We start from the raw sequence: 12,233 nt of genomic DNA on the forward strand, positions 1-12,233 counted from the left end.
AAGAATGTGGACTAGCCCACTCTAGATATTTTGCCAGAGCAGCTCTGTTGGACAGGGATATGGTATTACAGGATTTATTCTGCCAAAAAATCACCATTAGTAGTTGCACTGAAAGATTATAATTACAGAAAGTCTTTCTTATGTGTTACAGCTGTGCAGAATTTTATGATAGATCACTGGAGCTGTACTGTGGTGTCTTCACATGGCTCAGTCCTGGTCTAACCCAGAATTCAGACATATCAGGCTAAGTTCTCTTTGTACCACTCACTGCAATTCTGAAATTTTCTAATGTTTGAGGAGTATCCAGTCTTGCCAGTATGCTGCTGGTGTTAGTTTTCACCTCAAGTTCAGATAATTTAGGGGTAGGGGAGGAATATGACACAAGTAAGGAATGTGTAGGAAGTACTGATTTATGGTCAAAATTAGTCCATCTGCACATCTAGAAACAAACCCAAATGTCTGTATATATTCTTTATTACAGCTCCATCGAGCAGAAAACCAGGGGACCCTCTGGTTATTTCTGATATCAAGAAAGGAAGTGTTGCTCACAGGTAAGACTCCCAAAAAAAGCTCCCAATAAAAATCTGTTTATGTGTGTAACCAGGCAAATTCAAATTAAACAGAGAGAGCTTGTAAGAGACTGTGCACTTCTTTTTTAAATAAAAACTTCTGTGAAAAGTTAGAAAATAGAAGGCATATTAAGAAATAATTATCCTAAAAATCCATCTTTATTGGAAAAAAAAAGGCTCCCAATATTACCAGTTGGATTGTGCCTGGGCCAGTCTGACCCTCGCTGCTGGGCCAAAGGCAGCAACTGTGGTGTATCACCCCAGAGATACCTTAGCTTGCTGGTGGTTGCAGCTGGGCACTGAACAAGTCCAGGCTTGTTGGAACCCCGTTACCTCAAGAGGAATAGTTTCAGGCGATGGTGAAGAGAAAAAGGAGAGGATTCTGCTGGAAGGTTTAATGTCCAGAGGTTTATTCCATGGTTACACAGGTCTGCACGTGAGGATCTGCTCCAACAGAACCCCAACCGAATGGTCTGATGACCTTTTTAAGCTCAGGGACAGAGGGAGGGGAGGTACAGGTGAGCCACCAACCAGGTGACAGGGGCAGGGTCTCAGGGGAAGATGACACCCAGACAGGCCAATGACCCCCAGGCCTGAGTGGCATCCTTTGAACTTGACCAACCACACGGCGCCTTGCTGGAATGTTAAGTCTGAGTGACAGGACTCACTCAGCATGGGGGTAAGGGGGAAGGGAGAGAGTATAGGCACACCTGGGAAAGTGACTTGGAAGGCCAAAATGGGACAATACAGCACACCACAACACATCTTGTTTCTATAATAATATTTAGACCTTCCCAGATACCTTCCTTTTAAAGTTACTTGAGTTTCATGTCAGCTTGTTTGCTTGTTTGCAGGACTGGGACACTGGAACTGGGTGATAAGTTGCTGGCAATAGATAATATTCGCCTTGACAACTGCTCCATGGAAGATGCTGTCCAGATCCTCCAGCACTGTGAGGACCTTGTAAAGCTAAAGATCCGCAAGGACGAAGATAATTCCGGTATTAGCAATGACTATGGCAGATTCCTGTGGATTTTCAGGATTTCTAGGGCATAGGGGATTTAATTTCAATTTTAGTGAAATGTTTTTTCTGAACATGTCTGGTTTATGCTAATGATAATCAGAAAATGTCACCTAAAAAGAATTTTAATGGTATGTAAAGTGTTGAATTTTCTCACTGGCTATATTGCTTGCACTGCAAAATTAGGTCTTCAGTTCAGTGAAAAGACAATTGGCCCTCAGGTGCAGCCATATAAAGTTGATCTGTTTCTTACCAGAGTATTGGGATTTTCTCTGCTTTTAAAATTGGAATCATGGTTAGCAAAGCATGGATCCCTAGGCTTCAGTTCTCCAACAAAGTGGTGTAGTGTGTGCTTTGTCCATAAACTTAAAAATTTGACTTTTGACAAGGTAAGTAGTACTTTATGCACTGTGCTGGATATCTGATGGATGCCATGTCTGATCAGCCCAATGCAATAATGGACTTGCCATAATTTTCTGCACCTACATGTATTCATAGTCTTGTGTCTTCCCCACTGTGGATTCCATAAGAGCAGAATTTCTACCTGGAGATAATAAAGTGAGTTCTGTTATGCACTGTAGGGCAAAGGAAGTAAGACAGTTAGAACTACTATTACTGCTGGTGTTTATATTACAGTGTTACACAAAAGCACAAAGTGGAGATTCAGTTCTCTTCAGCTCTTTTTGTAAAGAGCTTCTCACAGCAAAAAGGCACAACCTGCCACACTTTATTATTTGAAATTAAGTGCAGCTGTTGAAGTGCTGTTTAGAATTGCACTAGAAGGCTTGTTTCCTTTTTCTTTCCCCCTCCTAACTGATTTTGAAAGCAAACCAAGTATATTCTCAGTATTATAGTACAAAGCAAAGGCAGCTGCATTTAGTACCTTGTGCAAATGGTCGCTGTAATTGAAATGAGGATTTCAGTCTCCACTCATGGAAAATAAGATCTTTGCTCTCTTAGGTATTGCACACCATGGTATCTGGTACAGATTTTAGTCTCAGTGGGATTCTTATACCACAGTTTCCTTTTACACACTCTCATTGCTTGATATGTATCTGTATCAAGATTCTCACACAGTGTTTTATCCAGACATGATTGGTGTAACTGAACTACAGTGTTTTATCCAGACATGATTGGTGTAACTGAACAATTCAAGTGTAACTGGACAGCTACTCAGAAACCTACTAAAAAAAATTCTTTGTACAAATTATTCTTGTAAGAGTTGACTAAGTGTCAAAGTGTAAACAAAAGTAATTATAGCAGATTTGAGGTACTTTGAAATTTAAAATGAGTGAGTGTCTCCTCAAATGTTAAAGAAAAATTATTTAGTGGTATAACAGTAGCAAAGGTGTAATAAAAAGTATATCTCAGTTAAAATAACTCTTTTTGTGTTTGCCATTAATTTACTTATGAAAGTGTTTTTCCTCACAAAGGAAGAAATGTGCTGCTCAAACTCAACAGAGGAAAATAATAAATTCCCTGAGAAAATACAAGCCTAATGCTGATTGATGAGTAGGCATGGAGCACTCCAAAATGTTTTGTAAAGCACAGAATAAGATTAAGATTTAAACTTCTTTTTATTTCTCACTGCATGTTTTTTTGAGGAAGGTGAGGCAGAGAGTGGGGCTCTCAGAGCTGTGTCCCTTTGAGCCATCGTGCAGCTGAGGCCACAGCAGGGTGAGGCGTGTCAGGGCTCCCCAGATCCTGCTGCTCTTTGCCCTTGTCGCTCTATTGCTCTGATGTTGTTCTGATGAGCAAGAGGCCACTGGGCACAGCAGAGCCACTGAAGCACAGAGGATCTACTTTCATTAAATGTGGTTTCCAAGAATTAGCCACAAGAATTGCATCACAAGAAAAGAAAGATGGAAAATCTCAAAAAGATGAGACCCATAACCATAGTACTTCAGTTATATCTTCTCCCCAGATGGAGGTATGCTTGCAACAATTTTTCCTTTTCTTCTTGCCAGCTTCCCAAACTGAGGACAATCTTAAATCCTGATTAACCTCATGGCTAGCTCCCTTTCTTGAATATTACCATTCTTTGCTTTCACATGGCAGAACTGGCCTTCCTGGTGAATTCAGGCCCTGTTCTTGGATAGCTCAGCATAACATTCTACCAATAATTGTCTGACCTACAGCTAACCAGAAACAGATGTAATGGACCAGTCTCCTTTCCAGTCATTCACTGAGATCTATAGACTTCCAGCTCTCATGTGGAAGGGCTGCTGATTGTTAGTAACTTTTTATTCACTTTGTGTATATAGCAGAGAAATGTTAATGTTGTGTCACTTGTTAGCAAGTGCTGGCTATTACATTTTCAGCTAGCTGGTGTGTTACTTTCCACCTTTCAGCTGAAGCCTTGTACCATGTCCATGCCACCTCTGGATGAACAGTGCCAGCATTAGACCCCAGGGGATTTGTGGTTGTTCATAAATGCTTTAAGCAAGCAAAGCTGCCCCTGTTCTGCTGTGCAGTGGCAGCGTGCATGCCAGCCCACTGTGAGCCACACAGGGGCTTCCAGTGACATCTGGGGACCTGGCTGCTTCTGGGAAGGGCATGGCAAACAAAGTGCATGATGTGAACTGTGCCACAACACTGATGGCAGTGCCCCAGCAGGCACAAACCCCCTGTGTTCTTTGCTGAATGAACACCACTAATGCTTCTCTCCTTTGAGTCGGTGTGTGTAGCTTTTTCTGTACATGGATAGCAAGGAGGATATAGAAGGAGAAGGTGGGGGGCTGAAAATCTAAACATTTTCTGAAAATTGGGAAGAAATTTAAGTAGCTTCAAATGTATTAGTGTTCCTGCAGTTCTGCCTAAAGTACCACATTTAGTATTAGAAGGAGGCAACTCTTTGAGCCTTTGCTAGTGATGTAGGTTTGGGTTTTTTTTTTTTTCCCTTTCTAAGCTTTTCTATCTATGGGAATTATAACATTTGAATTTTCTAAGTTGTTTTAGTAACATTTATGGAATGTGCATCCTAGACATTTTCCACATTCACTGAACTGCTTAAAATGTCATTACCCACAGATCTAAGAGAATTTGTCCACCAGACCAGTTGTCCTGGCTGAATTCCAATATCAGAACATGAGCTAGAAAGCATTTGTTACTTTGAGGAGAATTCTGGCATTTTAAATTTTAAAATATTACTTCACAACTCAAAGATGCTACAGTTGATTGCTCTCCTTCTATGGTTAGGATTTTTTTAATAATATGTAAAGAGCATTGTATAAATACAGGCACATATCTTGTTGGTGAAATGCCTATTGAGTGTTGTTTAAGGAAATACATTGTATTTAAATTTACTCAGTGATGGATTCTTTTCCAATTCTGATAATTGTTTGGTGAGATAAAACTTTAAAATAACTTCAAAGTTCAACTTCAAATTACTTCAAGCAATATCATGAAATAATATCTAATGGACTTACTATTCAGTTTAGTTGATAATTCAGTATACAGAAGATATTTTTGATTCTGTTACAAAAAGCTCAAAACATGTCCATCAAAAACATGGACTATTTACAAACACAGCTGCTCATCTTACAATGACTTTTGAATTTAAGAAAGTTTGGGTTTAAAACTTTTGAATTACCTTTAATTTTAAATACCTTCTATTCAGTTCAAGAAACAGATGAGTATCAGTATTTATACCATAGTAGTAACTTGCCTTTTCTCTAATAATGTGACACTGTGGCAAATAAGGACAACAGCCTCCTGGTCTGCAAGAGGTAGAGCCTGGCCAGCAGGTCCAAGGAGGTGATGCTTCTCTGCTGCTCAGCAGAGCAGAGGGATTTCTGGAGTGCTGGGTCCAGTCCATGGGCTGCCCAGCACAAGACAGACATGGACATACAGTGGATGAGGTCCAGCAAAGGGTCACAAAGGTAATGAAGAGGCCAGAGCATCTCTCCTCTGAGGAAAGGCTGGGGGAGATAGGACCACTCAGCCTGGAGAATCTTATTAGGGTGTGTAAATATCTGGGGGGAGGGTGTAAAGCAGACAGAGCCAGGCTCTCCTCAGTGGTGCCCAGTGGCAGGACCAGAGGGACTGAACACAAACCTAAACACACTGCGGTTCTGTTAGTGTCAGGAAACACTTCTTTACTTTGAGAGTGACCAAACACTGGCACAGGCTGTACAGAGAGGTTGTGGGGTTTCTACCCATGGAGAAATTCAAGAGCCAGCTGGACACAACCCTGGGAAATCAGCTGTAGTTGGCCCTGCTTGTCCAAGGAGGTTGGACAAGGAGGCATCCAGAGATCCTTTTCAACTTCAATCAATCTGTGATTCTGTAACGAAATAGCCTTAAGTTCTAGTTTGATAGGAAGACCATCTAAAGATTTTAAAGAGAGTAAAATTTAGTCTTAACAGAATGAGGAGAGTTTTTCTATCAACTTGTTTTTCTATCAGCTTTTGGTAATAAAAAATTGCATAATAGGTAATTTTTGTTTTTTAGAAAATAATCTGGTAGAATGTGATTAAGAATTGTATCTGAGATGTGATCCTTTGAAAGTGTTGTTCGATTACCAGTCACTAGACTGAATATGCTATTTTTTTCATTCCTTCTTTCATAAGAAATCAATTGCATCCCCTTGGCATTTATTGCAGATGAACAGGAGAGCTCTGGAGCAATTATTTATACTGTTGAGCTCAAGCGCTATGGTGGGCCTCTTGGAATTACAATCTCTGGTACTGAAGAGCCCTTTGATCCCATAATCATTTCCAGCCTTACAAAAGGAGGATTAGCTGAAAGGTAAGTTGGAAAGAAAATTATTTTCAATGTTCCCTCTGTCAAAATAGAGATTTGTTTTGTTTACCAAAAAACCCTGATTTTCCTGGGTTAGCAATTGATTTTTTTTATAATTCTCCAAATCTGAGTTCATAATATTTTTGCTGTTGTTTTTTGATCATTGCAAGCTCCAGGAGCATGAGCAGGGTGTACATACGATACAAGGCAGAGGATTGTGTATTATTATAGATCACCAAGGAAAACCTATATCAATCCAACTGAGCAGTTTGAGTAACAGGAACATTTTAGCAGTCTTTTAAAACCAATAGGGTTGTATAATGCAATAAATAAAGAAAGCACTTAATGTGTGCAGGTTTATCTGAACTCATCATACGCTTATCTGCTACTGCATCTGCATGTGCACTTACATACACCATAGGAAGTGTTTTCAGAGGAGCAGAAATGCTCCTCATTGTAAGTGATAGATAGAGAATAATGAAAATGATCAGGATTTCTGTCACCTGTCATTTCTCAGATTGGATGAGTCGTTGAAATTTGGTGGTTTCACCTTTGGTGGTGGTTTCAGAGAGAAGGTTCAGCACACAAAACATGATACTGTGCACAGCCAGAACCATTTACACAAAAATAATTTATTTTCTTTTCTTGATTGACCCATCCTGAAGGCCAGGTTTGTGAAATAGCAGTGTTGCTTGCTTACAATGTTATGAGACTTCTAGAAACTTGACTCAATTTAGGATTTACTAAGCTGTCTGAGATTGCTCTTGAGCAGGTGGGCTGCAGTGAGTTTCATCCCCAGGTGATTAACTCAACTGTCACAGTAACAGAAATGCACATAATGCCTCAGCTCTGCTATTGTCACTACAACAAAGGTGACTTGCTTTAAGCATTTCTAACAAAAGAATTACTCTGTGACACAGCAGTAAAAGCAAAATGAAAGAAAGGGAGATGAGACTTTAATGCTCCAAAATGTAAAGAAATTGCCTTTGTTGCCTTTTACTCTCTATTCTCAATGTTTTATTTCTCTTTCTTATTGTAGGACTGGGGCAATTCACATAGGAGACAGAATCCTAGCAATAAATAGTAGCAGTCTGAAAGGAAAACCTTTGAGTGAAGCCATTCATTTGTTACAGATGGCAGGAGAAACTGTCACCTTGAAAATCAAGAAGCAAACAGATGGTGAGTGGGGCCAAGAGTACCATCCATGGTCCTTAATGCACATGTTACTGCAGATTAACAAGCATTTAGCCATCCATGGAAAAGCTTGGTGTCAGGAGTAAAAACCAGATTCTCAGAACTGCAGTAAAGCAAGGATCAACACCTTTTTTTTATATAATCCTATTCAGCTACCAGTCCCAAGAAATTTTCTGTGCCTGTGGGTCACGTGAGTGAGCTGAGTGATGCTGAAGATGAAAGCTCTGCTGCACAGAAATCTGGCAAGCTCTCAGACATCTATTCCACTGCAGTGCCAAGTGTGGACAGCGCAGTGGAGTCCTGGGATGGCTCTGGTATTGATACCAGCTTTGGAAATCAAGGTACTGTCAAAAATACAATCGACATTTAAGGCAGGAATTATTGCCTTCCTGGTTGACCTTCCTTTGCCCTAAGTAGAACTTTTTTATCTGTACTAACTTTTAACCCTGTACTTTATAATGTGCTGCTGTCTCATTATGACCACACATCTCGGCAGGCAGCATGATTTCTTGCACTTGGCTGGCCTCAGATTCATTCTTTCATGAGGATGTGATGTGTTACAAAGCATTTATCAATACATTAACAGGCTTTTGTTAGCTTTACTGGCATCTGAATTGCTTGGTCCATAGCTCATCCACAACTAAATGAGTTTATCCTTCAAGTACGGATCAATGCAAGGCGCAGAACACTCTGGAGATGTTCATGAGTTTGATGCCCATATGCATTCATTTTTAAATGACAACAGATTTATTATAAACTGCTCAAGGGCAACATTAGTCATTGCCTATAATTTGTAAATCCTTTGCTTCTTCCTCATTCCTGCAGTATTAACACCTAACTCCCAGCTGTCAAAAACAATAATTTCATTTAAAGACATTATTTTCTATAATGATAATTTTTTCACCTCTCTCTGACTATTGTTTTATATAGGATTTTCAAATAATTTCAATTTGTAACACATATTTATTTAGGCAGTGAAGGATATAGACATCTTGTAATATTTATTCTTGGTAACAAGAAAAGTAACTTACACACAACTTCAGTGTTTTATTTAACTCTTTTAAAAATGTTTCTTCCCATAGTAAAGCATGTATTCCCATTACCTGGGAGGTATTTGGACAGATAGATCCTTACTTCAAATAACTTTTCCACTGGAGTTGGAATTTGGATTAATTTGATCCCTTTCCTTAACTGTATTGGTCAGTTTACCAAAATAAGTTGTATTAGATTTTCGTCTGGTATTTTTGATAGGTCTAAGGAGAACTATTGCTGAATAAGTGCCAGGATGGTAATTCTCATTTTCTGGATTAATTGAATGTATTTGGAGCAAATTGTTCAGCTGTGGAAAGGATTGAGGCGCAGAATGCTTTCCAAAGTACTGATTATTTGGATTTTGTGCCAAAGCTGAACCAGTACCTCAAGGCAGTTTTTTCTTTAACTCCCTTGAAAAAATCAGCCCAGACTTGGCTGCATACATGGCACCTCTGCTAAACAGCCTGAGTGCAACCAGATTTGTGCCTTTATCCCTTGGTGTCGTGGTGGCCCCCATTTTTATAAAAGTTCATTCTGTCTTGACCTATCAAGCTGAGTTTGGCTTTGCTCCAAACCTTCTTGGCAATAAGCACAGACTAAGCAAGTTGAGGAGTTTGGGGGATGGTTCTGCAGCACCAGATAATGCTTTATCCTATTAATTACCAATTTAATGCTGGTGAGCTGTCTTTTCTCTCCTTGAATTAATACCCCATTTTGTACCTTTGTCTTATGTGTCTGTTTTACTAATCCGGAGCCTTCCCCACACAGCAGTCACATTCCCCAACCAATACCTTTCCTAGAATCTGGGACTGTGCTAATACCTGCCAGTTTGCTGGAAAATACTCACAGCTCTGTAGGTACACAGCATTTGAGGGAGACAGGTCTAGACTGATTTTGGAAGCAAATTACCCTCTTTAGAGGGGGGCAGCAGTGATAACAATAACACTTCCTAATCCAATATGCACATCAAAAAATACCAACTTTTTTAGTGTACAGAACCAAAAAAGTAATATATCAAGGTGCAGTATATTACATGTATGTGTTATATATGTGTATGTGTGTATATATACATACATACATGCACACATACATACAGACATATATAGTGTATATGTTATGTATATCATTTCCACCATAATGGATTTTGCTTACTAGATCAGCATCAGCTTGTGACCCATTGATCCATGTGTTCTTCTTGATACATCACTTGGAAACTGCTTCCTACCCGGAATTCAAATTACACCTGGTTTCAGTTAAAGTACTATTGAAATAGTACCTGCTTTGCTAGTATGATAAAAGCACCCAGAAATAAACTCTTCAGGTCTAAAAGCCATGTGATGCCACTTACACAGCCTTGAGACACTTAGAAATGGGTGATAGAGATGGTGTATATTGGTCCTGGGAATGTGTGCCCATTGTAAGACAGATCTTTCCTGAGCTCTCAGAGCCCTAGCAAAAGGGCCCGTCTAAAGCCAAGTTCATGGGATATTTTAATGCATCTTTGGAAACTGTTTTCAACACATGTGAAGCAGTTTTCTTAATAAGTTAGCTTTAATTTTGGGCATGTTGCATATGACCATGTTAACACATATTTAACACATCCATAACATGTGATTTATTCACTACTGTTCAATCTAGGATGTTGAATGGGAAATTGATAAATTGTGGCAGTATCTAGAACTAAATATAGAAGCAGTTGAGACATAAACAGTAGGAGAACAGTGTTAGATGTATTTAGGATTTTGCTTTCAGTGGACTTTCACAAGAGAAACTCTAGAGGATGCCTAATTCCAGACATAGTCTAGGTCAAACAATCTGGCTACAGAAAAAAATAAGTTAACAATGACAAATTCAGCAGTTCTTGAGAAGCCAGCTTCAGAGGTGTGCTTTCCTGTCACTTCAGCATATGCATTGCTGCAAATTAGTAATTCCTCTTTTTAGGACACACCTATCAGGCTTCAGGATACAGCTTCAATGCCTACGAGTGGAGGAGTCCCAAGCAGGGCAGTTTGTCCCCTCCCGGCAAGCCACGGAATCACCCGTTCCACGATCCGGGGCTCAGTGACGACGAGTGGGACCGACCTGCAGCAAGCACGTGAGTGCCAGACCAGTGTCTGTTCTCTGGCCTGCAGCTGCAGCCCTGCCTCAAAAATGAACAACACTACTGTCTTGAATGAAATTCTGTTTTCTAATGAAGTCACAGCAGACACAGTATACTTAATGAAACTTACTGGGATGGATTAGTGGTCTTTATGGAGGATTATGATGCCAGCACCAAGACCTATATTTATTTCAAATTACTTCAGCCTATAAAACACAGCATTTATCCCTTAAGAATAAACAAACAAAAAAATTAGGGCATTTCCCTGGGCAAGTTTCAGAAAAAATCTGATCTGTTTTCCACTCCACAAAACTAAACCTACAGATAATGTGGCTGAAGACAGCTGGTGTGTTAATCTTTTGTCTTCTATGAAAATTCATTTTGGTTTGGGCAAAGAAGCAGAAATTACAGTCTTCTTCCATAAATGCTTGAGACATTCACATTCAGTAGGAGTGATTCAGTAGGAGTAAAAAGTGATCCAGGTACAAATGTCTTGTCCAAACTATTGGTATTTTGCCATGCATTTATTCCTTCTCTCCTGAGAAGTAAATCTCATTTTCAGTTAATTTCTCTGCAGACAAAAGCATTTCCTGAGGGAAAAAAAATTACTTCACAATTCCTGGAGATAGTGAAAGACCCAAAAATCTATCTTCTGTTCTAAGTTTTCTTTTCTTTTGGATTTGTTAGTGGATCCACTGCAGAGGCTTGGGTAATTTCTGCCAATGAACAGTTCTTCCTCAGATGTGGGAAGATAGGCATCACAGTAAAAGAGATTTCTGTGCTCTTTGCACGCACCCTCAGGATCTGCAGACATGCATGTTCTTCATGAGAAATAGACTTTCTTGGTGTGCCAGCACAGCTAGCCTGAAATCCCAGTCTGTGAAAAATTCAAGTTTGGTATCAAAAAAACCCTTCCTGGTGCCCATATAAACACACTGGGTAAGGAAATCCATGAGGTCCAGTCTGTAAGCTTTGAAATACAAATCAAGGCAAAGATTAGATGCTGCTTTCAGAATTTGAATGACAAACCCTCTGATATAGCCCAAAGCTTTGTGGCATTTTGTCTGGAGACAAGCCTGGCAAGATGGCAGCTAAGATATGAGCAAGTGTGAATTCCCAGTCCATATCCAGCTCCTTTGGTCCCTGCTGCAGAAGCACACTGCAGTTTTCATAGGCTAGTAGTGGACAGTGTTTGATAAAGGAAATCAGATCGTTTTCTTCATACTGGCCATTCTTGGTAGCCTAATATTTTTAGTTTAATAGGGTCTTTATCCACAGTTACAGCTCATATTTTGTTTCTCAGATGAGATGCAGCCATGATTCCAGAACACCTACTGTTTTGCAGCTATGTAAGTAATGGGCTGAAAAAGTTGATGAACAGTGAATCAGGGAGCTGGATTGTAAAATACAGAATCTTCTAAATGAAAAGCATGTGTTCTATTTACCATTTTAAAGCACTGTTCAGCAGAAAATATGCCCATTAAAGAGTCTTGTTCTGCTTGTCGATGTGACTTACACCTGAGAGATACAGTACACATTAAAATAGCGATTACTTTAATGCTGTATCTGTAAA

General features: G+C 39.6%; 1 protein-coding gene across 5 annotated transcripts in view; it reads left to right on the forward strand.

Moving 5' to 3' along the window:
- Positions 1–12,233, forward strand: part of GRIP1 (glutamate receptor interacting protein 1) — a 211,918-nt gene that overhangs the window by 186,004 nt on the left and 13,681 nt on the right. For all 5 annotated transcript variants that reach the window (XM_058804736.1, XM_058804740.1, XM_058804741.1 and 2 more), the window contains 6 exons: positions 482–551; positions 1,424–1,569; positions 6,195–6,339; positions 7,373–7,521; positions 7,680–7,868; positions 10,501–10,654. In XM_058804736.1, the coding sequence (XP_058660719.1) occupies positions 482–551; positions 1,424–1,569; positions 6,195–6,339; positions 7,373–7,521; positions 7,680–7,868; positions 10,501–10,654 (853 nt within the window). The remainder of the gene's footprint in view (positions 1–481; positions 552–1,423; positions 1,570–6,194; positions 6,340–7,372; positions 7,522–7,679; positions 7,869–10,500; positions 10,655–12,233) is intronic.

The sequence above is a fragment of the Ammospiza caudacuta genome, chromosome 5, assembly GCF_027887145.1.
Source record: "Ammospiza caudacuta isolate bAmmCau1 chromosome 5, bAmmCau1.pri, whole genome shotgun sequence".
In the NCBI taxonomy this organism is placed as follows: domain Eukaryota; kingdom Metazoa; phylum Chordata; class Aves; order Passeriformes; family Passerellidae; genus Ammospiza; species Ammospiza caudacuta.